Here is a 27,065-nt window from a genome sequence, read left to right on the forward strand (position 1 = left end):
AAGTACAGATTAAATAAAATTCAATTCAAATGCAAACTGAATAAGTTTCTCCCCAGTGCACATGTACAGACATGGAATGATGTTATCATATACCCTTTTAGCCTTTTGTGATAAGAGCATATAAAAATATAAGCCAGGTTCTGTGCTGAGCCTTTCAATCTAACAATGGTTAAAAACTGAAAAAATGCATTATCTATATCTATATTCATTCTTCATCAAATTCTTCCTTAATTGACTCTTGCAGCATAATGGATTCTGAAACTCATGATCTCAGCAAGTGCAGTGTGACTATCACACAAATTAAGCAACTCTTATTGCAGAATAATGGTTTGACATATTGGCACCAGAATACAAACAGTTGGACAAAGGCAACAAGGCATTGAATGCAGCAAGTACTAGATGCAGGGAAAAAATATATTAATACTGGTCAACACACGTGGAGCTGATACACATTCCTATCAATTCAAAGAGACGGATGCAAATTTTCACATTGTATACATAACTGAGCAGTGCATTTAGTGTTTTAATATTTTTTCAAAGCAAGGCAAAGACCTTAGCATTTTCCCAAACCACTTACATTTCTATATTATTATTATTATTATTATTATTATTATTATTATTATTATTATTCAGCTAAGGTTTCAAGTATGTTTTACTTCTTTCCTCCCTGCTTTCACTGTATCACTGCTGCTTGTCCTTGTTTCAAAGCAGTGATATTCTGTGCCATTTTTTAATGTTTTTAATGTTAGTATTTCTTTACTTAGGCCCAACCAAGAGAACATGTGTAATAGAATAGCTCATAAAGTGAATATGCAGATAGGTATGTCACCTACAAAACTAGGTGAATAAAGAATGTAATAAACAATAAGGCAATGGCCGATGTGCAGGTGAAGCCCCGATTATTTGCATGGTAGCTGTATATGTGACTTCTTGCCTTGCCTTCAGTCTGTGCAATTCCATGGTGAGACCCAGTTGGAAAATCTTTTGATCTATTCTTTTTGCCCATGTATAGCAACATCAAAAGTGAGTCTGCATCCCAGAACGACTGTTGCACATCAGGAGTCTTATTCTGCAGGCAAGCCATTTGGACTGCCACCTAGTTTTATTTCATATATATCATGTTGGAAGATTTGCATCTGGAAAAAGGTTGCTCTTCTTTTTCCCCTTGATTTTATTCTCCAAGAATTTATCTCTGGGTAGGTCTGTGCTATGCTGCAGTGTTGGCTGAAAGCTCATTGGCACATCCTTGATCATAAAACTACTGTAGTAAGCAGGTAGTATCTAATGTTATGGGGGATTGGAACTTTGAGTTTCACACAATTCGTTTGCTGCTTCAAGGTCTCTCCTCTTCTGAAGAAGCCATAAAACTGCTGGAGGGTAGGAAGGAGGGAGGGCAGTAGAAGCAAGGGAACCAAAGTTGGCTCTTTGTGTGGTGTTCAGTGTGGTATATTGATTAATGTGTTGAAATTGGAATGAGGAAGCTCATTCCATGGAGCTTCAACTCAACCATGGAGGTCACTGAGGGAGGTCACTTCACTCAACCATGGAGGTCACTGAGGGCCTTCAGGTCAGTCTCTCTCACAGGATTTTGGCGAGGGAAAAATTTGGGGAGACCCTCATGTAAGCTGCCTTGAGAAAAGGTGGGAGAGAAATGCAAGCAGAAAAACCATCAGTTGTGTGAAAATATATCCACTTCTGCTAAATTACTGATTCCCCACTGGATCAATGCAAGTATATGGAAAAAGTGGCCATGGTAAGCAGGGTAGTTATGCATGTACATTGTGCTGCAAGTCTGTTCATATATGACTGTATGTGCTCAAAGACACCAATACATGCAGGGCACAAAGCTAGCCTACTATTTCACATGATGTAGCTACGGCAGTATGTAACTATGTGTGATTACACCTATGCTTGGAAGGATTGAAATATTTGTTCTTGAACTTTTCAGACAATATGGTCTGACCCTTGAATCTCAAGGTCTGCCATACATTTTTTACGCCATAAGGAACATAGTTGAACTATGTAGCAAATGTAACTATGTTACACTTGCTACAATCTAGTTTAATTTGTTTTTACTTTTTCATTATAACATAGGATCGAGGTGGATTATTCCCCCTACTGATATGCTTTCTTTGATTTTATATTCATCTACCCTAGTTGGATTATACAACCTGCAGTGCATTTTTAATATGAACTACAGTACACTTTTGACAAAGTGCTTTGTCATCTTAGTAACTGATCTAGTAAACAAAGAGATTTCCCTTTTACTAGTGTGCATTAAATCTGACAACTGAATTACACATATGCCAAATTATGATAGCTTTTAAAAATGAAAAAAAATATTTTTTTCCATCCCATTTTCTGTAGCTCATAGTTGCCTTTAGCTTAATAGCATATGGGACAATATCCCAGTTATCTCTGTAATAATTCCCTGTTAAAGACAGAATTATTTATTTTTGTGGCTATGAGAACCAAAGAATAGTTTTCCCACTGGAATGATATTCGTTCACATTCAAAATAGATTTTAAAAGAAATCAAATTCTTGTATCCCTTTTGTTAATAGTACCAAATAAATCTTTGGAGAAACATAATGCTGTGCTCAGGTTTGGTCAGATCAACACATTTCTTAAGATTTGCTAAACTAATCATGAATGCTATATGTGGGTGCATGGTGCTAAATGAAAAAAAGAGAAAGAAAAAAAACTGAAAGGTACATAAGCCCAGTGCCTTACAAACATTAATATGTCTTTTTAAAAATAAATATGTACTATATGCTTCTCAGTCAAAAGAGCAATGCAACAAAATATAGAATAAGAGATAAAAACATTCAGTAAGAGATTAAACATCATTTCAATTATTATTATTATTATTATTATTATTGTGATATTAAACATTGCATAAAGCTAAGTGTGGGAAACAATTTTCTATTGATGGGTACATTCTCGTTGTAATAATCACTTAAGAGTGATGCGCTAGCGATGAAAGGTGGCCAATGCTAACATTGTGAGGGGCAAAGCCATCATTTTCTCTCTCTGGCTGGTACCAGACGTATCTTCAGGTCTGCTTGGGAAGTTAATTTAGCCTCCCGTTGAGAGCTGACAGCATCACCAGGCACTTTCCATCAGGCCAGATCTCAGCTTCCCTCTATTATACTCTGAGGCTTTTCTGGCTCCCAGTCCTCTCAGGAGGCTCCCAGAGAAGGTGCAAATCATTCTTCTACTGGCCTGAGCGGTGGGCTTGCAGAGGGCCTTTGAAATTTGAAGACTGCAGGCAATGCACTGCTAGGCTTCAGGCCCATCACTGAAATGTCTTGAAGGCTTGGTTGAGAAGGTAGGAATAGTGAGGGGATAGACAAAGGTGGAGAAAGGGAACTTTTGGCTCCTAAGTAAAGGAATGAGAAAGCCCACCTGGCAAGATCTGGGCACAATGGAGAACTCGGGGTTCCAAGGCCACAGACAGAGGTATCGCAAAGAAACCCTTTTTCCTGTCATACTGTACATGTGTGATGTCACGACACATGTACAAAAGGGATGGGGCTGGAATTGCTCCTTTTGTCATTTTCCACTCCTTGCCCTCACCATGGACTCAGATGGCCACAAGGAAGCCTTCCAGAAGACCAACCTGATTCTTACACCAGCCAGAGAAAACTGCTGCAGGGAGCTTGATTCATTCATCTCTGTGAAATGGAGCCCTCACATGCCTTCCCCACCTGCAATTCTCCTTGAACAACTGGGAAGCTGGAAATAAAGTAACCTGGTTTTCTTTCCATTGACCAGGGGACAAAGGGAAAATAATGTCTAGCAGGGGAAGAGTACTGAGCACTGAATGGAAATGCCAGTTCATCTTCTCCCTTTCCCTTCTGTTTCTCTTAATTTTTTACCATAAGCCTAAGGATGGCCCTGATCTTTAAGGGATATGAATTGCCCTGGAAGACAGTTATCTGAGAAGAAGGATAAAAATACACTAAATAGGTAGATGATCAGACAGGTAAAATGTAGTGATACGGGATTATGAATATCAGGGACTGAGCAGAGAGAAAGAATGGAATGTGGAAGATTGAAGGACTAACATTTGCCTCTTCCAGAGAAGAGCTGTTAAGGAGAAGTTTGAGAAGCTCTTGAAATTGACATTGCAAACATTAAAAAGGGGAACTGACTTATCCCCTGCCCCTGTATAGAGTCACCAGAATCAATTCTGTAATGTTATGTGGGAATGACTTTGAGAGACAGGGCCAAGGGATCGGTCAGATAAAAGGCACCTGAACATGCAGCAGGAATGCAGGTGGGGCAAGAGGCTCAGAAGAGACCCTCCCCCCCCCCCAGTTTCTTGGGCTGTAAAGGAGACAAGGGGAGATATTCGTTTAGACTTATAAGATTCTGTTAATGTAGCTTTACAATCAAGTAGAATTAGTTCATCTGGTTGTGTTTCCTGCCTGGTCTACCTCGTAAGGCTGACAAATTCGGCCATAACAACTCCAAATTGAATCAAAGTTTTGTACCATTTTTAACAACATTGTTAGATTGCAGTGGATGGTTGTGTAATGACTGAAGTGGTCATGTCCTATCCTTAATAGCTGCTAGTGACTGGTAATAGGCTCACTCATAAATGGCACTTCATGAATGGAATGTTTCCTGCTAGGGTTCTGGAGTGGCTACTTTGAAATTTGTCTTTCTCCTAGCACAAGAGTACCCCCTGATGACCCCAATTAAGAAAGCGTCAAAGGTAACAGTTAAAACAGCTTCTGTTTTATATCCAACTCCACAAAAGAAAAGAGAGTTCTTCTTTGGGGGAAAATGTAAATTGAATGTTGCCCGCTTTGCAAAGCATGACTTTCAAAGAGCACCTAGCATTATAATTCTCATAAAATTCCTTCTCATAAAATGTTTCACTATTTTAAGTTAACTTAGCATATGATTTAAATCACTACTTTGCTCAGAGGGGAATTAAAATAATATGTGGATAGCCTAATAATATGGGCATTGTTGTTGTTTATTCGTTTAGTCGCTTCTGACTCTTCGTGACTTCATGGACCAGCCCACGCCAGAGCTTCCTGTCGGTCGTCAACACCCCCAGCTCCCCCAGGGACGAGTCCGTCACCTCTAGAATATCATCCATCCACCTTGCCCTTGGTCGGCCCCTCTTCCTTTTGCCCTCCACTCTCCCTAGCATCAGCATCTTCTCCAGGGTGTCCTGTCTTCTCATTATGTGGCCAAAGTATTTCAGTTTTGCCTTTAATATCATTCCCTCAAGTGAGCAGTCTGGCTTGATTTCCTGGAGGATGGACTGGTTGGATCTTCTTGCAGTCCAAGGCACTCTCAGAATTTTCCTCCAACACCACAGTTTCAAAGCATCGATCTTCCTTTGCTCAGCCTTCCTTATGGTCCAGCTCTCGCAGCCATATGTTACTACGGGGAACACCATTGCTTTAACTATGCGGGCCTTTGTTGTCAGTGTGATTTCTCTGCTCTTAACTATTTTATCGAGATTTGTCATTGCTCTTCTCCCAAGGATTAAGCGTCTTCTGATTTCCTGACTGCAGTCAGCATCTGCAGTAATCTTTGCACCTAGGAATACAAAGTCTTTCACTGCTTCTACATTTTCTCCCTCTATTTGCCAGTTATCAATCAAGCTGGTTGCCATAATCTTGGTTTTTTTGAGGTTTAGCTGCACGCCAGCTTTTGCGCTTTCTTCTTTCACCTTCATCATAAGGCTCCTCAGTTCCTCTTCACTTTCAGCCATCAAAGTGGTATCATCTGCATATCTGAGATTGTTAATGTTTCTTCCAGAGATTTTAACTCCAGCCTTGGATTCCTCAAGGCCAGCTTGTCGCATGATGTGTTCTGCATACAAGTTGAATAGGTAGGGTGAGAGTATACAGCCCTGCCGTACTCCTTTCCCAATCTTAAACCAGTCCGTTGTTCCATGGTCTGTTCTTACTGTTGCTACTTGGTCGTTATACAGATTCTTCAGGAGGCATACAAGATGACTTGGTATCCCCATACCACTAAGAACTTGCCACAATTTGTTATGGTCCACACAGTCAAAGGCTTTAGATGAGTCAATAAAACAGAAATAGATGTTTTTCTGAAACTCCCTGGCTTTTTCCATTATCCAGCGGATATTGGCAATTTGGTCCCTAGTTCCTCTGCCTTTTCTAAACCCAGCTTGTACATCTGGCAATTCTCGCTCCATGAACTGCTGAAGTCTACCTTGCAGGATCTTGAGCATTACCTTACTGGCATGTGAAATGAGTGCCACTGCTCGATAGTTTGAACATTCTTTAGTGTTCCCCTTTTTTGGTATGGGGATATAAGTTGATTTTTTCCAATCTGATGGCCATTCTTGTGTTTTCCAAATTTGCTGGCATATAGCATGCATTACCTTGACAGCATCATCTTGCAAGATTTTGAACAGTTCAGCTGGGATGCCGTCGTCTCCTGCTGCCTTGTTATTAGCAATGCTTCTTAAGGCCCACTCAACCTCACTCTTCAGGATGTCTGGCTCTAGCTCACTGACCACAACGTCAAAGCTATCCCCGATATTGTTATCCTTCCTATACAGGTCTTCTGTATATTCTTGCCACCTTTTCTTGATCTCTTCTTCTGTTAGGTCCTTGCCATCTTTGTTTTTGATCATACCCATTTTGGCCTGGAATTTACCTCCAATGTTTCTAATTTTCTGGAAGAGGTCTCTTGTCCTTCCTATTCTATTGTCTTCTTCCACTTCCGCGCATTGCTTGTTTAAAAATAATTCCTTATCTCTTCTGGCTAACCTCTGGAATTTTGCATTTAATTGGGCATATCTCCCCCTATCACTGTTGCCTTTTGCTTTCCTTCTTTCTTGGGCTACTTCTAGTGTCTCAGCAGACAGCCATTTTGCCTTCTTGGTTTTCTCTTTCTTTGGGATGTATTTTGTTGCCGCCTCCTGAACAATGCTGCGAACTTCTGCCCAGAGTTCTTCCAGGACCCTATCTACTAAGTCCAGTCCCTTCAATCGATTCTTCACCTCCACTGCATATTCCTTAGGAATATTAGTGAGCTCATACCTAGCTGATCTGTAGGTCTTCCCTAATCTCTTTAGTCTGATCCTAAATTGTGCAAGAAGAAGTTCGTGATCTGAACTACAGTCAGCTCCAGGCCTTGTTTTTACCGACTGTACAGATGTCCACCACCTTTGGCTGCAAAGGATGTAGTCAATCTGATTTCGGTGTTGTCCATCTGGTGAAGTCCATGTATAAAGCCGTCTCTTAGGTTGTTGGAAGAGAGTGTTTGTTATGCAGAGTGAATTGTCTTGGCAAAATTCTATCAACCTATGTCCTGCTTCATTTTGTTCTCCCAGGCCATACTTACCTGTAATTCCAGGTGTCATTTGACTGCCCACCTTAGCATTCCAGTCTCCTGTGATGAAAATAACATCTCTTTTAGGCGTGTTGTCCAGCAGGTGCTGCAGATCCTCATAGAACTGCTTTACTTCAGCTTCTTCAGCATTTGTGGTTGGGGCGTATATTTGGATCATTGTGATGTTAGATGGCTTGCCCTGAATTCGAATTGAGATCATTGTATCATTTTTTGGATTGTATCCAAGCACTGCTTTAGCCACTTTACTATTAATTATGAAGGCTACTCCATTTCCTCTGTGGTCCTCTTGTCCACAGTAGTAGATCTGGTGGTCATTTGATGTGAAGTGGCCCATTCCAGTCCATTTCAGTTCACTGACGCCCAAAATGTCTATCTTTAATCTGGACATCTCACCAATAACCACATCCAATTTGCCCTGGCTCATAGATCTTACATTCCAGGTTCCAATGGTGTGTTGATCCTTAGAACATCGGATTCGCCGTTCACCACCAGCACCGTCTGCTGCTAGCCGTCCTTTCGGCTTTGAGCTAGCTGCGTCATCATGTCTGGGGCTAGTTGAACTCATCCTCTGTTCCTCCCCAGTAGCGTTTTGACCATCTTCCAACCTGGGGGTCTCGTCTTCCGATGGTATACTGACATATCTCTGGTTGTACGGATCCATTGAGTTTTCACGGCAAGAATACTGGGGTGGGTTGCCATTACCTTCCCCAGGGATCGCATTTAGTCTGACCTCTCTGTCATGACCTTCCCGTCTTGGGTGGCCCTTCACGGTTTAGCTCATGGCATCATTGAGGTGCTCAAGCTCCAGCACCACGACAAGGTAACGATCCTTTGCTGAAGAATATGCACATAGCCATCTGAAAGAGTACCAAGACACCTTGCTATCTCAGGAAACTTATAAACTTGCCTTTTTATAGAAACTTGGAGAGATTCAATTTTTTTTCTGTTTTTGCGTCTAACATCCCACAATTTACAGCCTCTAGTATGAACCTCTAGAGCAGTGTTTTTCAACCTTGGCAACTTTAAGATGTGTGGACTTCAACTCCTAGAACTCCCATGGCTGGCTGGGGAATTCTGGGAGTTGAGGTCCACACATCTTAAAGTTGCCAAGGTTGAGAAACATTGCTCTAGAACTTGCCACTTTATAGCCTCATGCTTGTCCAGGATATCAGGCATGTAACTCACCATCAGGCCTCAATACCTATAACTGAATCTCAGTGGCACCTTCACATTTTCAATTTTATTGACAACTTTTTCTTTTCTAATTTGAATATCCCAATATAGGGCAGGGCCATGTGAGTCCTGAGATGTCACAATACTGTCCTAACAAGTATCTAAAAATGAATTAGTTAAATCTTCTGAGAAACTTCAAACTTGCATATTTGTAATAGCCTAACCCCTCTGTGAATGTTACAAGAGGAAAATACTCATAGCCATTCAATTTTGTAAGCCTGAGAAAGTCAGGAAATAGAGGGACCACAGAAGCACCCAGAAAACCAATGTGCTCGATTAACAGAAAACTCTTCTGCACGTTTAGGTAGAAGTTTTCCTCCTACTTTAAGTAGAACTTGGCCCCGGGTAGGCAGAGTTACAAGCTACAATTTTAATGTGCTTCTTGGCCTCAGCTTGGAAGAATATGTGCATTTACCAATTATGCTAATGATAACATTTAATTAAAATGAAAACTCTCTAACAACATACACCTTAAAACATGCAACATACAGACTCTTTCATTTAAGACTAAACTGTGTATTATGTGAAAATGCACATCACAGTAATCCTATAGCCTTTTTCAAGTTGGGAGCCTTTTTTCCTTCTGAAAAGTCAAATATTTAATATAATACAGGGAATAAAGGAGGCACCTCATCCCTTTCCCTACTTGTTTCTGTTTCAAAAGCCATATGTTCAAAACCAGCTCCACCAGCATTTCTTCCCGCCTGAAGGGCTGTTTTCCCAAGAAAATAGTGTATCAAGTGGGTCATTGTTGTTGAGATTGGGTTTTTTGCTCCACATAGACATGTGATAAATTTACAGCTCTCTCCCCAGTTCATTGGTGGGTGAATCTGAATACAACGGAGAATAATCCAATATATTTTAAATGTTCTGAGAGGTTGTTTTGTGTGGTCTGACAGAACAAGAAATCTCTCCCACTGCAGTGCTATATTGTTCATAGCTTTTTAAAGAGTGGACGCACCTTCACGAACAGATGGATTCAGCATAGCATCTCACTTGGTATAAACTGCATAGGAATAGAGATTTAACAGAGCCTGTACATATAGGGAAAGTTCTGTGCTATGAAGGATGAGTTTATGAGTTGATATTGTTTCAGTTGCTTGATGGATTTGCTATAAATTCTTGGAAAGAGACCTAGCGAAGATTTCTATTATTTGAAATAAGTATTAGTTCATTTTTAAAATGAATTTACAGCCAAAGACCAAATTAAACTGTTTATTGTATATGTCCTTTTGCTTTAAAGTAAAATGAGATTTCTCCTATCACCTTCACTACCCCTGAAATGAAAGAAAATTTAAAAGAACAAAGCCCCATTTCTAGGGAAAGTAGCACAAGAAGTAGCTGCTATTTTTTTTATTATTATTTTGTCATTTATCCAAAGTAATCATTTTTATTAAGGAAAAATCTTATAATATAACATCACTGGGGAGAAAAGAACTTGACAAGCAGTCGTAGTGTAAGGTCTGTAAACAATAAATAATGTCTTATTTTGTTCAATGTTCAGATTAGATCAATTCAGAGTATAAATGCATTCTCTTTCAGGACTGATCTCTTTCTTCTGAAGAAACTGTTGTAGCTATGTTGTCAAGAGCCCCAGCTTCTGCATAAAGAAAGAAAAAGTAAAAGCATATCTGCATACAAGGTAGGGAAAAAGGCACTCAGTAACAGTGACTGTTCAATTATAAAATAATGTTGATATTAGACAAAACCTTTGCACAGTTTTGTTCTCAAAAGAATTAAGACATCCCTAAGCTATTAATTTAATCTTGGGAAGTAGATTGTTGCAATAGGGAAGCACATATTGCCATTCCATGCCACTGAAGAGCTTTGATGCACCTAAAGTAACTCGACTGGAAAATACCTTCTGCAAAATTGGCTGGCTTTGACTCAAAGATTATTGCTTCATTGATAATAGCGCTTTTATCAGACTTGTAATTACAGCCTTAGCCTTTCATCTTCCTATTGTTATTTTTTCTTCTTACAAATAATTTTCTACCTTATACCCAGCACATATTTTAGAAAAAAAAGACTACACGGCCTAAAAACCTGAAAGTAATTTTGGAATTCATAAATACATTCCCCCCAAATCCTTCAGCATAATGCCCCTGAAATAATTATAAAGTTATTTATTGTTGAAAAGCCATAATTCATATCCTTCCCTCTCTCTTTATTTGATATTGCATTTTCCCCTTCATTTTTACACCCAAATATCTAAAAAAAACATTAAAACTGAAGAGATGCTTACTAATGTCAGTTAAAATGCCAGCCGCATTTTATAATCAGTATTTATTGATATGAATAAATTATCAACATTAATATTCATGAAATTCTTTCTATTCTGGACCCTCAAAAGAGTCCCAAATTGCCATGCCTAAAATCTAGTAGAATACAGAACAAATGTGGAGAATAAAGGCAGAGGAAAAACAGCACACAAAAGTTTAAAAAGGGAGATAATTCTTGCAGAAAAATAATTAACTACATGCTAAAAGGAAATGAGAGCCAGATTGGTGTTGTGGTTAAAGCACTAGGCTAGAAACCAGGAGACCATGAGTTCTAGTCCTGCCTTAGGCACAAAGCCAGCTGGGTGACCTTGGGCCAGTCACTCTCTATTAACTCTAGAAAGGAGGCAATGGCAAACCACTTCTGAAAAACCTTGCCAAGAAAACTGCAAGGACTTGTCTAGGCAGTCTCCAAGAATCGGACACAATTGAATGGATTAAAAAAAAAAGGAAATAGTGAGGAAGCCAACCTGATCATTCTTGGGAGAATCAGATTCCAGGGTCAGAGACTCCTGTTCAAAAACCTTTATCCCACGCCCCAGTCAATCTTACCCATGGCCTAATTCTGGGCAATTGAGAGCTTTGTAGAGAAGAACCAGCCAAGGTCAGAACTGTTTTGTCCAGCTAAGGAAGAGCAACATCTGGCATATGTCATAGCATTTTGATTGGAGCACCAACCCAAGTTGAGCAAAGCCATTCCAAATCCCAGGGGCACCAGATTAGCTTTTCTAAAGAATGGAAACTCCATTCTTAGTATGTGTGAGACCCTATACAACATAAGCTAAGAACTAATCCCAAACTGGCTTTCCTATTGATTAGTGAACCATTGCATGGCTTCTGTGTTTAACAGTATACTGACTATTAGCTGGAATGGGAAGTTAGTACATGTCACTATATGGACCCTGAACTGTTATTTCCTTCTTAGGGCCTCTCATGCCTAGATATCTTGAGCTCTGAGCAACAGCAATTTGTACGTGCAATTTTGTATGTCCCTATTTTAAAGTAGTAGCACAACCATTCCCTTCACATGTGGAAAACTCCACTAACCTTTAAGATGTAAATAGGCCAAGAATTCAATTACTGTACGCATAATATTGTTGTATGTCAGAAGTCTTGTGGAAGCATCTGGAAAAAAATCAATTGATTACATGAGAGAGTGAAGGTGAGAAGGCTTGACAAAAGTAGTAGTTGAGGATTAATTTAGGATAAGCCTGGATGAACAATGTTTTAATAACTTGCAGCAAATGTAGGGATCACTTCTTGCAAATGAAAGTTGATAAACTATAAAAAAAAACTGCTTGGGACTATCCACTGAAATTCAGAATCTTTAATAGAAAGTTTTTGGTTAGCTTTCATTCTTTTAGGATTATAATATTTCTCAATAAATATGAAACATGTCAAAATATCTACATGTTCTTCTTAAATGTAAATTGTCCTTCTGGGGGTGGAAATATTTTAATCTTTCTTGTATGTTTCTATACTTTGTTGATTATATTTACAGTCTTTTGCTGCCTGAAAACTGCATTGCACAGACAATGGAGGGTAGATTTCCTATCCACACTCCAGGAACTTTTCCCATGCAGATTTGGAGGGCATTCAAGACAATGGGGGAAGGGGAAAGGAAGGACTAAAGGGAGACTCATTGTGCAAGTGAGTCTATTCTCACGATGACTGGGCAATAATCCTATTAACTGTAGTTAAATTTAATTAAACACAATCAAATCTAATTTGGATTTCATCCTACCCCCATCTATTGCTGTTGGTGATATAGCTGCCCAGCTTAAACCTAGGCATGAAACAAGGGCAGCCCTTCAACCAGAAAAGGTTGTGCATTATGATTTAGGAATTAAAAAGAAATTGGGAACAACTTTTTAAATGTGGTAGGAAGTACATATCAGAAAGGTATTAGAAGAAGAAAGGTTACCTGCTTTTATATTTTCTTCAAGATGTATGTCACGTTTACCAGCAAAACCGTGCTTGTTACTAAAAACTCTGTCTATTATATCTGTAAATAAAACAAGACGTGAGATCAGGTTTTATTACATTGACATTCACCAGAGTATTGTGAGATATCCTCCCAGCAGGTAAAAAGGTTCCCAACAAAAATATAACAGACTTTTTTGATGGAATGATGCACACTGAATGAGTGGAGAAAAGCATTTCACTTGAAGTGACACATCAACTGTAAACCAAAGTGTCTGACCTACTGCAACACTGGCATACAACACCAGCAAATTCAGCACAATGTCACATTTTGGGTGTAATCATGCAACTGTTGGTATAGTGAAGAGACAGACAAGATGTTGCCACCCAAGTGCTGTTGGACTACACTCCTAACATGTCTCATCCTTTACCATTCTGGTCTAAGCAGCTAGGAGTTGAAGTTCAACGGCATCTGAAGGTGACAGCTTGATCATCTCTGGCATAATGCAAATGTCTTGACTTAGCCAAATATGGAACTAAGTGATTGCCACTGAATTAAAGAAAAGCATCTCTGGTACAATATCCACTTTGTAGCCATTTGTTTGTTCATTCTTGAAAAGCCCTGCTTGAAAAAGGTGAGCATATTTGGGTGCACATAGTGTGCTGTTTTGGGCTCAATATGTTTACTTGATAAAATGTGGCATAGTGATTGCTTCCCTTCATTTTCAGAAACATGTTATTAAGATAGTTTATGTTGACAGTAAACTGCAATTAGTTTACACAAATAGCCTCCAAAAGCCATCTTACATTCCCCAGGTGGCTCTTCTCTCCCCCTTGCACTGGGCATTTCCTTGAGGAGCTGTTCAATACGACCTGAAACAGATGATGGCTATTACCTATCCTTAGATAAAATCGAACTTGAAATGTAGATTTCCTTTGTACAGAAAGGAGATTTGGCCATCTTGAACCCAACATAAACAGAATAAAATGTTCCAAGTAAAAGTATTTTAGTTCTGTTCCCTTAGACAATATATTAATTCTGCCTTTCTTTTTGTAAGTAATTGCTACCCAGATACCATTGTATGGCTTTAAAGTTATTCCTACAGTGTCCAGACATAGTATTTTATAATCAAAATATTGAGTAAGCTCAATGTGTCTAACACAACAGGCAGCAAAGGACATCTTTAGCTGGTTTGCTCTCCTGAAATATTTTTAATTAATTTACTACATTATACTTGTATACCACCCCAAAATTAGCTTCAGCTGATCCAGCTGATGATTGGCAAGTGATATGTATTAGGATAAAGTCATAGAATTGGAAAGGGCTATTTAGGCTATCAAGTCCAAGCCCTTACTCCGTGTAGGAATTAACTAAAAGTATCCCCAACAGAAGGCCATCCAGCTTCTTCTTGAACATATTCAGCGACAGACATTCACAACCTCACCTGAGAAGTAATTCCACTGTCAAACTGCTGTGTTAAAATCTTTCCTAGCATTTAACCAGAATCTGCTTTCCTGAAACCTTTCACCATTATGCGTCCTTCCCTCTAAATGAGGAGACAGTACTTTTGTTGATATACAGTAGCCTAAAATTATTTTTGCCTTTTTAGCTGCAATGAACACTGCTGGCTCATATTCAGTGTGATCAACTACATGACAAGATTTTTTTCATGCATATTGTTACCAAAGCCTCATTCTGTGCTTTACATTTTATTTTATTTTTTTATTAAGCAAAGAACCTTACATTTGTCTCTGTTCAATTTCAATCTGTAATTTTCAGCCCACTTCTCTAACCTGTATGTACCATTACAAGAAAGGATTATTGTGTTCACTTATTTGTATCATGAACAATGGAAGTTGTTTTAGATAGTAATAATTAAAAACATAAACCACCAGGATGGTCTGTTCAATTATTCGCCCCCCTCTCAGAATTGTTAGTAATATAATTGCCTTTCAAGAAACATGGCTTTTTTTGCATCCATTAAAATTGCAGGTTCTTGGGCTAAAGGGGGTAGTCCCCCTTGCCCTAAAATTTCAGTCCATATGTGATTAATTTTCAAAAGCAAATACATCTTTGATTATTGGGAAGTTTAAAGAAAACATGTAAGTCCTTCCAAGTGATCATACAAAACTGGAAAAAGAGTGGATAGACTGACATTATAAAACCAATAGCCTGATTTCAGTGTGAATTGATGATAGGTAGCTTCCATATGAAGCCTCCTGTGGCGCAGTGGTAGGTGGCAGTATTGCAACCGAAACTCTCCCCACGACCTGAGTTTGATCCCAGCGGAAGCTGGATCCTTGGGTAGCCGGCTCAGGTCGACTCAGCCTTCCATCCTTCCGAGGTCGGTAAAATGAGTACCCAGCTTGCTTGCTGGGGAAGGTGACGACTGGGGAAGGCAATGGCAAACCACCCCATTCTATAGTCTGCCAAGAAAACGTCACGAAAGCGGCATCCCCCCAAAGGGTCAGACATGACCCAGTGCCTGCACAGGGGACCTTTCACCTTTTTTCACAGCCTCCATATAATGCACCAGTTTTGTCAGAACATTTTTGAGCTAGGGAAACCTTACCCATCTTTCTGCTAACATGGGAACTTCAACTAGCCACATCTTTTCTAGCAAACAGCAGCTGCCACCCTCTCGGCTGTTCCCTAGAAGGGAAAAATCACTTTTCTTCAACAGAGTTTATATCAACCAACACTGCTGTAAACTCCTTTGGGAGAATTTCCACACCATCTTTTATGGGGCAATATAGCATTACTATGGCTGTCTTTACAAGGATGATAAGTTGAAAGGTTTCTCAATTTCAGCTGAAGGTTCTAAACTGAAGGGGGTAAAATATATTAGTTTCTAATTCAATTTTTCTTAAAACCACAAGGACCCATCTATGTTGAAGGGAACTTGCACAAACCACAATAGATGCTTAAAGTCACTCTGTCCCAACCTGGTGCCCTCCAAATGTTTAGGATGGTTGCCACTAACTCTGATGACCAGAACTTATGGGAATGGATGTATCCAGCTATGCACATGGTTGTTTACTTTTATAATAGGATGTCATTTGGATTCTTAAAAATACATAGATAAGCAAATGGTGTTGACACCTATGAGAAACACTTCCTTAGTCTTACATATATAATTTTTGCTTCCTGTCCTACCAAAATATTAAATGGTCCAATCATGGCTAACAAAGGTATTTGTCATATACACAGCAATAACCAAGGGCAAATCAGCATAAATATCTTATGCCGTAACAGTCAACTAAATAATTTTATAATTTGACTTAACCAACCTCCCCCCCAACCAAGTATTATATATTGCTTCACTTCAAACTATAATCTAAGCCTGCTGTATTACCTGCCTGCTTACTCTGCTACTTGGGGCATGACAGCACCACTAATGCCCCAATGTTTGCAGGCAGTCTAAAATATATGACCCTCACTAGACAGTTACAGGGAAAAAAAGGCAAATAGAAAAAACAAGCTTGGAAACAACAAAAAATATTTTCAAGAACCATATTCCTTCCATTTATGAAATGGAATAGAACCAGAAAGTTGATCAGCATATCCAGGGAGATACATACATAGACTTGGTCTGGAACTGAAATATGGCTCTCAGATCAAATTAGTTTGCTGTTAAGAGTTCAAATGAGATAATGGAGGAATTGTTCCTTCACAGTTCTCAATTGGAAATAGGTTAAACTAACCCAGGGAGAGCTGTAACTGAACAATTTCATACCCTCTTCCATCAAGGAGGGAGTGAGAGCTAATATAAAATATTATATATATATATATATATATATATATATATATATATATATATATATATAAATTTCTCTAGCATTTCAACTCATAATCAAAGAACTGTAGAAATTATTATTCTTCCAGATTGTTTTAAATATATATAAAATGTTTGGACTCACGCGGGCCAAGCAGATAACCAGCACTATTCATAGTCCATCCCCTTTTCTCTTTAGCCTTACAGAAGGAAAAATTGCATGATTAATTTTGTATATATTACCCAACATTTCTTTTAAAACAGAGATACTATCTAGGGAATACAGAATTACCCACTCAAATGGATTTCATCATATTTCATTAAAATCACATCCATTCATTTGGGGATTATGTACTGGAATTTGCATATGGTACTTTTAATTTTAAAAGCAAGCTGTATATTATAAGACTAAATCAATTGTATATAAGAATTAGTTTTAACATCCTTTAGGATTTCAGAGAACCCAGCAGTAAGTTTCGCAGACTTTATAGGAATAATCAGTGATTTTCCTTGGGTAAAAATGCTTAGGAGTTAGAACTGAGTTCAGCATTACATATACAGTACATCTCAGTAGCAAGGATTTAATCTTAGGTCTGCTCCTGAATTTTGTCAAAAGATTTGCATCCCTTTCATTTCGCTCCCTCTGCTCTTCTTCAACAAATTGCTTGTTCCTTGCCAGCTGGACCTGATCAAATCTTTGCCAGTGGGATTCATTTTTCTCCTGCCTTATCACTGCCAGATGCACTTAGCAGACAGACATCTCTCGGTGAGCCGCGACTCGCGGTTATAATGACGTCCTGGGCTTGAAAAGGGACCAGGAGGTCGAGTCGGAGCACGTGCTGCGCGGGGCCTCGTTGTCCGCTGGAAGACGTGCGAGCAGCTGAGAGCGCCGTTTGGTTACTTACGGATAAAACCAGCCCAAACGTCTCTGAGAGAGCAGCACAAAAGATCAAGCAGACGAACAGGAGACCGGGGTGTCGCTGCATCTAAAAGGAGACCGAAATCATTTAATTCCCCAACTTCCCCCGTCACTCCTGGCCCCAAGCGAGTCTCCCTTTCCAGAGACAGACGAAGACGCTACGTGGAAGTGGCCCAGCGACCAGGACTTCTGAGGTTTTATGGATCTGTTTTAAAGGCGCCCCTGATCTTAGAAATTAGCACGTGCTCCTAGCCTCGTAAAGTTGGAGCGCACGGCGGAAAAGAAGGGAGGGTGGACAATATGGGGACGGTGAAGGAAGGTACCTTGCCCCGGAGCGGAGGGTGCCCTTGCCTGCTGAGCTCGCCCGGTCGCAGCTGGCAGGAGCGAGGCCAAGGCGAGGGGTCCCTGGACCGATCTCTCCTCTAGATCTCCTCAGTCACTGCATGGCTCCGGCGCCAGCCTAGAAACTGGCCCTACGGATGGAGCGCCCCGGGGAGCGGGCGGCAGGGAAATCGGAGCGATCCCAAGCCTACTTCTCCTCGGCTATTTATGAGCTGCGGTTCAACATCGTTTCTGGCGTGCCTCGTCACACCCCCGGGGGAGATCAGGAGCCGCCCACACCCCGTGGCCGTTTCCCCTCGGCAAGGCAGTGCATTACGAAGGGCAAAAAATTACGACAACTCAATTACAGACATTTGGAGACTGCAGATGGCGTGCAGCCCGGCCAATTACCTTTCATTACGCCCGGGCTGGCCCCCGCGGCGGAGCCGAAGACCGCGTTGGAGAGCGCGCGCGCGCCTCGTTGCTTCCTCCTCAACTTCAGAAGTTCTTTGTTGCTGTTCGCGAAAGAGGCGGCAAGAGGGAATAGCGCTGCCTTGTCGGAGAGCCGGCAGCGAAGTTCGAGGAGAAAAGAGCGCTTTGTATTTCCATTATGGCTATTATATACCATCAGAGTCACAGGTTTTCCAATTATAGCGTTCCTGGCTTCTCTCGCTTCTCTAGCGGGAAAACAAGTTTCCTTTGGAATTCCTTTTTCTGATTCAAAGCCGTTGCGTTTCTTGGCTTTCTAGTGCCCACCTGTTTTCTGTTCTTTAGATAAAGTTTGCTGTGTCCCCATAAGCCTTCTGGTCCACCCAAGACTGGCTGTTATGGAGGCAAAGATGGCAACAAATAAGGCCCCGTCCATTTGAATCAAGGTGCAAAATTCCCATAACCAGCCAAGTTACTCTGGCCCCCAAGGCAGAAAATCTTTAAGCATTTCTGTCCCATCCTTAGCAGTAAAAATACACTGAATGCCATTTACTGGTAATTGCATCTATAGTACATTCAATAGCTAAGGATTACTTGCCTTCCTGCAACACTCAAAATCCTCTGCTGGCTTAGGTTAGCCTACCTAATGGTAGGGCAGGCCCTGCTTCTAGAATCAGTTTTCTTTGGAGCAGGAGTACTGAAATGCAGGACTTCTTTTCATGTGCTTGTTTCTAAATCCAAAGTCCACAGGACCAAATGGCTCAAAAGGGTATACTCCCTCTTTTCAGGGGAGATGGGCGGTGATCAAATTTGAAAAATAAATAAATAAATAAATAAATAAATACTAGTTTGCCATGACTTTTAATCAAGAAAAACAAGAAACACTTAAGTCCAAAAGTTAGGTTAGGTGCTTGCTCTGTGAGACTTGCCATTTAAAGAATCTCACAATGAAGATAGATTGAATATATTACTCACTGGTGGATGATGGAAGTATAAAGTGCAAGAGTACAGTAAATACACAAGCAGCAACATAACACACTGCAATGAAAATTTCTATACTTTCCCTCCTGGCTGAAATCCCATGTATATAGTAGTGAAAGTGTAAGTGGACTTGGAGTGATTTTCTTCTGAGATAGCATGGTTTGCACTGTACTGTGCAAATAGTAGGCAAAAAGTGCATGTAGCCTCTACCCTGACAGAAGGATGCTATTAGTTGTATGTTTTCTTCTTGTAGATAAACTTGTAAAAATTTATTCTGTTGACAGTACATGCACAGCCACAGCAACACACAACTGCACCTATACTTTCACAGTGGTTTACCCAGCAAATTATTCTGTTTGAATTATCAAATAAATTGCAGATTAAAATGGGTTTATATAAATTGATACATGAAATAGCTTCTAAATTCCAGTACTGATGTGTCTGATCTGAAAATCAAGTGTCTGATACCATATTTGGAGCTGTATATAAATACCTGGAGTATAAAAGCTGAGGCTAGAGTAGAGTGCCCAAGATATTCCACTTGGTCAAGGATTGTTCTTTGTCTAGTTTTTTAGTGGCTGCCTTTAAGGCTATGAGCATCTTTGATTGACCTTGACAAATATAGATAGATGTGTGATGGGATTTATAATAATAACTGTATGTAGAAGAAGAATGGTATATTAACACAGAACAAAGTGACTGTTAGTAATAAATATGATGGACACAAATATTTAGGATTAGGAATTCCATAAACCTGGTTATGAAATCTAAATGTACGTATATATTTTGTAAAATTTCATGTTAATTTTTGTAAGATAATTGTTGTTACTCAGTGGAATCCATTTTGCTATGAAGTGCAGGGTTATTGAAAGGCCAAATCAAACCCTGAAGTCTAAGAACATCACAAATAAAATATATTAATATTTGCTGTCATTAGATGGAGCACTTTTCTTTATTCTGGCTAAAGGACTGGTACAGTGCTTTTAAACCAATGGTTAGGTGATTTATGAATTTCTTTCTCAGAGCTTTGGTAATACAAATCTGTGTTTATCAGGTGAGTAGACAATGGAAGCCATTTGTATTATTAAGAATTCAGCCTAGCAGTTTTCTACTTCATTTTTTGGACTCTCCTCTTTTCTTCTTTTATCTCAAACTAGATTGTCAGGATCACTTAAATCGCTTTCTTCTCTACCCAGATGCATATTGTTCCTTCAGTTCTGCTTGTCAAGAATATTATTAGTCCTTTTTTATTTTTTTCAGTACTGAAATGTCTAGTTGTGCAGGCAGGATAATTCATAGTGAGTATTACGGCTGCACTTTTATGTTAGCGTTCAAATGAGCCCATTGTCCAAATCAAATTGCAGTTTAATATTGTGGGTTGACTTTCTAATACATTTACTCCTTACCATTACTCATCATGAAAAATAACTTTAGAAGGTTTTTAAACTTCTGTTGAAATCACATCAGAAGTGTGCTGGATTCATCTTCCAGTAAAAGCTTGTGTAGGAATGTGTGATAGAGTGCCCCAACTTTGGCTCCTGTCCTTTTGGAAGGTAATCTTCCTGACTGCTCTGGGCAACCATCCATGTTTTTTCCTCTTCATCTCCAAATTTTGTCTGATTCTGAAGAAAACCAGGAATCAATTCCTTGTTAGCCATTACGTCTTTCCAACTTCGTAAGTAGCTCTTTAGGCTGCACAGACTTTCTATTCTTATCTTCTCATATATTTTGCTCATTAGCAAACTATAACCTCTGCTCCAAGCCAAGGAAGCATCCAGGATCATGGCATCCCTTTCAGAAAAACACAGCCTTCTGTCACCTCCACAACCATGCTGATGCTTTTTCATGGTTGACTTCTTAATCTGAAATTCTTGAAGGTATCTAGACTTACAGTATTATTTCATGAATGAAGGACTCTTTCCTTTAAGGAGAAAAGTAGGATCAAGTGGATGTTTCTTACTGAAGGAAGGTGGTGAGGAAGTATTTTTCCTGAAGACTAACAAGGAACATGATTTCTATTGGGAGGCTACTCCAAAACACTGACACTACCATGGAGAAACAGTACTTTCTAGCTTCAGTCCCCCCAACCTCTCAAAAATATGGGACTGTAAGTGGTTTCTGCCTGGAAGATCTACAGTAATGGATGTTCCAATTTCAGCCGAAGCAGATGGTCTTGCACATACCCAGGGGCCTAGATAGGTAGGTCGATAGATTGGTAGATTGATAGATATCTCAACTTTTCTAGTATCTGCAGTAACCGCCCCCCCAAACTTTGCCAGTTCCAATATAAAGTCAGAAAATAATAAAACAAGAGAAATAGAGAATTTTTGCCTCTTTCCTTTGATGTGCTTCTTACTTGATGTTAACAGCTTAAAACATTTATTAAGACTGTTTATAATTCTAATTATGTTAAAATTCAGGGTGTTTTCCGAGTTTTGAATCTCTGAAGTCAGAAATAAAAAATACTGACTTCAGTAACCTTACTCCCAGTATCTACATCTAAGAGTGCAATCATGGCTGAAAGCTTAACAGTGAGATTTTCTTAGTGATTTGTTTTGGATTTCTATGTTAGTTCCTAATGGAAAAATAGGATATAATTTTCTAAGGCCTGGGCCCTGGGACTATGAAATTTCCCTGGGGATATGGTGATATGTACTTTCACAATGAGCGCTTGTACTTCAAAATGTATCATTATAAAATGCTTCCTACATTTCTGTTTTGTCCTATATGTCTATTGCTTTCTTACAAGAAAGAAGACGAGCAGAAACCGATTCCATCTCAACCACTGGCAAGTTTTATGGAGGCCACTTTATGTGCAACCTCCTTAATATAAGAATAAACGTAATCAAGCTTTTTTTCCCTTTACCTATATTAAGTTCTCAAACATAGTTAATAGAAATGCCATCCTTCAATAGTAGAAATTCCCAGGCTAACCAAATAAGAAACAAGGATACCATTAAATTGAAAGTAATTTTTAAAGCAAAACAGTAGAAATACTTTTTTTTAATCCATTCAATTGTGTCTGATTCTCAGAGACTGCCTGGACAAGTCCCTGCAGTTTTCTTGGCAAGGTTTTTCAGAAGTGGTTTGCCATTGCCTACTTCCTAGGGTGGAGAGAGAGAGACTGGCCCAAGGTCACCCAGCTGGCTTTGTGCCTAAGGCAGGACTAGAACTCACAGTCTCCCGGTTTCTAGCCTGGTGCCTTAACCACTACACCAAACTGGCTCAGAAATACTTTACTCACCAGATTAAAACCAAACTGCAAGGTACTCATATATCCCAGATCATAAATCTTAATTTTGATTTATGACATAAGTTTCTCTGGCCTTGCACAAATGCCAAGACTTTAGTCACAAATTACTTAACAGCAGACCTGAAGAGAAGCTTCTGAATAGGACTATAATATCTGGGCAAATTTAGATAGGAAGTTCATGTAGAAGGAAAGGATTCTTTAACAGAAATGTCCATTGTATAGAATTTAATTTGGATATATCACAGAATATTTTGCTATAATTATATCCAACCACATTTTTATTCAAGGAGTTCAAAGCCATTTTCTAACCTTAAGTTGTAAGTTAGGATCAGAACTTCGTGGTTGGTGGGGATTTGAACCTAGATTTGCAGTATCCAAATCCAGTATTCCTGCACTAAAAGCACCATACTGTAGTGTCAATGAGGAAATAACATTTATGCCACTTTGTAAAGGGAATAATTCATTTTCTTTGTCTCCAGTTTTAGATTTTCAATTAATAGTATTACAGGAACTTATTTGAACTTTTTATCTGCTACTATCTGGAGTTTGTTTTTGTGACCTGAACTGAGTAATTTTCTGCACCTTTTAGGTTTGAGAAGAGGACATGTTCCATTTTGTCTGATATTAAAAATAGAACTACATAATAAAGACTGTCAGAAAAATAGACATACGGATGTAGGGATGGCCAAGGTAGTCAGATGCAGATACCAGGATATTTTAAAAAATGATTCTGGGGCCATTATTGTGAGTGTTCAAAAACATGGGGGAAGCCCCAAAGATCACAAATTTTTTATTACTCGGGCACTTATATGCTGAAACATATGGTGTAATAGGCATTGTAAAGTCTGGTTGTTCTTTGAAGCTCTTTGAAGCTCCTTCACTCATATTATTGAGACTTCCTGGCATTTTTACTTCAACTCATTATTGTCTATCCATTTAGGGATTTCAGTCAAGATATTAGGTATTTTGGGGATAACACAGTTGTACTTGATGCTAAGATGCTGTGGCCCTGCCATTTGCAGTCTTCTAATGCCCTGGATATATTTTCTGTACATGATATTTATTCCATATATCATTCACACTAATTATAGAAGCTGCCTTTTATCTTTTTTCATTTTGTCGCATTTGTGAGAACAATTGAGATTATTTTAATCAACTGAGAACAGAAAAAAAGTGATGGAAAAACATGAAAATGGATGGTAATAACAGAAGGCTCATTTTCCTAGTATTTCCAAAGCCTTTGCTATTGTTTTCTCATTATCCAATCTTGCCTAATGGAGTGGGAGGAAGGACATGAGTAGCCTCAGATCTGAATCATTTGTCTATTTTTTATCTAACACTGTGTCAAACTGAAGTAAATATTAAAATACCTATTGAAGAAGTGTCTATTTTCTTTTCCAAGTTACATGGCTGTTTATTAATGGTTTTCAACTACTGTGAAAAACAGTTTGTTCTATGTCAGTAATTTAACAATATATCTCTCCTGTGCCATGTTCAGTTCCATCACCAGTAGAATGCCCCAAATGGACAATTACACCTGCGAAAGGTCTTTAAAATGTCTCCATTCCCACCCCTCCAATACTGAATTCATCTTTATGTCCCATAACTATGGAGTAAAAGGGAAAGAGAACACACTGAGAGAGGGAGCATATTATTCCAGTTCCTTATTCAATAATGGAAATCTAATGCAAAGCTAAATAGTTTTTTGGTCTGACTGAATATGGCTGTTCTTTTGTGGCAGGGCTGAAAAAAATCCTAGAAAGAATAATTCCATCATAATGATTGTCTAACTCATTATGGATCCAGCTTCTGTGATTAAGACTGCTTGCTATTTTGAGTCAACTGTTTTCCCAGTATATTCTCATGTTCCCAGCTTTGATCTAGTTCAGACATTGCTCTAAGCCAGTGTTCCTTTAACTATGGTTTACTAAATAGTTTTCAATTGGATTTATATAACACACTACAGTAAGGCATAAACCACAGTTTTTAAACCACAGTGGTTGTATGCATACATTATCTAGGTTATAAAACCATTATGAAAGTACCATGAATGAAACCAGTCTCTAAGAAACAAACTGCAGTTTGGTTGAGAGAGAAGCATGATAAACAATTAGCAGAGTCATAATCCTAGCAGACAGTGTTGTATCTTAGAGATGGGAGTCTGTAATCTGTAACCAGAGTCCCTATTCACATGGAACTGACTTGTAGGACATTTAAAAATTACTTCTCAGTATGAGAAGTAGTATATCCAGACTGTTCTGCCATGTGCTTTGTGTTAGTCGGCATGTATCGTTCTAGTCCCTTTAATCCTCTCTTGCCTAGCATCATTTGTCCCATTAATTTTAATGGCTGTAACCACCTATATTACAACTGCCTGAATCCTAAACTCCTCTGGAACTTAGCCAAGTATGGCTCCAATTTGAGCCAAAGAAATCTCAGTATTCCCTGCAGGGACCAGCCACCCTGGGAATCTTTCACTGCCAAACATCAACAGCCTATGAGAGCAACAAATAACCACCACTTTTTTTACTTTATAATTTCTGACTATATCTCAGCATCTATCTTCATCTCTTCAATCAGCATCTCTTTTCAGTTAAAAGGATCTTAATGTGTATTTCTACTATACCATGAATTAATGCCATTCACCTTGTCCTTGCTATGAAACTTTTTCTTCCTAACATTTTTCCCGCAGGTGCAGGGTCCGCTTTTTTTGGATCAACCAAATGTTGATCTGTTGGTTGCAACAGGAATTAATCAACCAGCTTGTTGCCTGAGCCTGACACCATGGGCTGAGAGACAGTGACTGGCCCAAAGTCACCCAGTCGACTTTCATGCCAAGGCTGGACTAGAACTCACAGTCTCCTGGATTCTAGCCTGGAACCTTAACCACTAGACCAAACTGGCTCTCCTTTGCTATGAAACAATAAACTTATTTTGGATTATGCAAAACCGTTGAAGGTACTGACTTAAACTACCTATTAAATAGGAGTTTAGATACATTCTTATGAGAATAGGATACAGACAATAAGATGTGTCTTTGTATACTTTATCTACTTTTTCCCCCCTAAAAATGAAATCCCATCCTTCAGAGCAAAGGTTTTCCAAGGTGGTTCATAACGTTTTAATCATGATGTAAACCAAATATGAAAAATTTAAACAGCAGTTGTTATTTTCACAAAATACAAACAATAATTTGTAGGCAAGAGGATCACTGTTGCCAATAGTGGAATATTAATCATAGATTTATGCTGTTATAGTTTCTATGAATATTGTCTGGGCAAGAGTTATGACTGAGAGAAGCATGGTTGCTGTGAATTCTGTTGGTGATACTCTTTTTGCTGAGTTTGTAAACACTGTGGTTGTATGTACTGTTACTGAATAAAATATAATTTAGATTACATTATTATGATCAGCTGTGCCCTGATTGCCAAATTAATGGGAATATACAGTTGAGTTACACAAATATACATTGGAGATATAAACATTTCTCAATTAGTGTGTGTGTGTGTGTAACACACACTATATGTTTGTATGTATGTATAGATTTTATATTGTGATATGTCAGGGCCAAAATGGTTGAATATCGATCTGATTAATACTAGATCAATAACTGAGAACTTGAGCAAGAGAGATCTTTTAAAATAAGTTTTACTGGCAATGTTTTTTCTGCTGCCTGATTTATATTATTGTTTTATTTTTCTTATGTATTAATTTTATTGTTGTAAATTGCATTGCACATTGTAAAGATTAAAAGATGGAATAATTATTTTAACAAAGAAAATAAATACCAATCTGCCATATTCCATTACTGTAAGAAGTTATACACAGGTAAAGGTATGCAGTTTTGATTCTCAATATATTCCGAATCAGTAGGGGCAAGGTTTATGATTAGTGTCCAAATCTATTAACCCAGTCAGTAGTACACTCAGTATAAGTACTGTAAATTGAAAAATGCCAGTAGTGTAGAAATATATGCACAGATCATCTTTAGTTATTTTTCTTCCCATGATGCTAATGCTATTTTGCTAATAATGCTAATTATGCACAATAGAGATATGTATTCACTTTTAAGATGTTAAATATAAATAAATAGAATGCTCATTAAACTATCAGTGTTCTTTATGGGTACTTGATTCTTTATGGGTACTTGATGATGATTATGTGCTATCAAGTCAGTGTTAACTCTTTACAACCACATACACAGACTCTTTCCAGGACAATCTGTCCGCAACCTGATCCTTCAGGTCTTCCAGTGGAGCATGCATTGTCATAATTGAGTCCATTCACCTTGTTGCTGGTTGTTATCTTCTTCTTTTTTCTTCCACCTTTAGACTTCTCAGGAGAGCTAGGTCTTCACTAATGTATCCAAAGTATGATAATTTGACCCTGGTCATTTGTGCCTCAAGTGAGAACTCTGAATTGATTTGTTACACGATCCATTTGTTTGGGTTTTTTTGGCTATGCGTGGGATTCTCAGGAGTCTTCTCTAAAACCAATATTCAAAAGCATTATGAATAATACTATTTAGATATTATAGAAATAAGACAGTTAACACTGAGTATACTCAGCAATATTATGAGCAAAAATACAAAA

The 27,065-nt window shown here is 38.8% G+C and overlaps 1 protein-coding gene across 2 annotated transcripts; it reads right to left on the reverse strand.

Annotated features, from left to right (window-relative positions):
* Positions 1 to 9,904: 9,904 nt before the first annotated feature.
* Positions 9,905 to 17,841, reverse strand: GAL (galanin and GMAP prepropeptide). 2 transcript variants are annotated; one of them, XM_063292928.1, is made up of 7 exons: positions 17,812 to 17,841; positions 17,475 to 17,555; positions 16,715 to 16,769; positions 13,601 to 13,666; positions 12,795 to 12,875; positions 11,918 to 11,995; positions 9,905 to 10,191 (listed from the first exon to the last, which is right to left on the reverse strand). In XM_063292928.1, exons 2-7 carry the CDS (start codon positions 17,553 to 17,555, stop codon positions 10,130 to 10,132), a joined length of 423 nt encoding a protein of 140 aa, XP_063148998.1. In that variant the 5' UTR covers positions 17,812 to 17,841; the 3' UTR covers positions 9,905 to 10,129. The 2 variants fall into 2 exon arrangements, with proteins under 2 accessions (XP_063148998.1, XP_063149006.1); XM_063292936.1 differs by lacking the exon at positions 13,601 to 13,666.
* Positions 17,842 to 27,065: the final 9,224 nt, after the last annotated feature.

Source organism: Candoia aspera, chromosome 1, assembly GCF_035149785.1.
Source record: "Candoia aspera isolate rCanAsp1 chromosome 1, rCanAsp1.hap2, whole genome shotgun sequence".
Taxonomy (NCBI): domain Eukaryota; kingdom Metazoa; phylum Chordata; class Lepidosauria; order Squamata; family Boidae; genus Candoia; species Candoia aspera.

Coding starts and splice junctions, on each gene's coding strand:
- GAL (XM_063292928.1), bottom strand. CDS start 17,555: ATGCAGCGACACCCCGGTCTCCTGTTCGTCTGCTTGATCTTTTGTGCT. Junction 13,667..16,714: donor TGGTTATCTGCTTGGCCCGC/GTGAGTCCAAAC, acceptor CATCTGTTTCAG/GTCGTATTGAACAGCTCCTC. Junction 11,996..12,794: donor TGAAGAAAATATAAAAGCAG/GTAACCTTTCTT, acceptor ATTTTTTTCCAG/ATGCTTCCACAAGACTTCTG.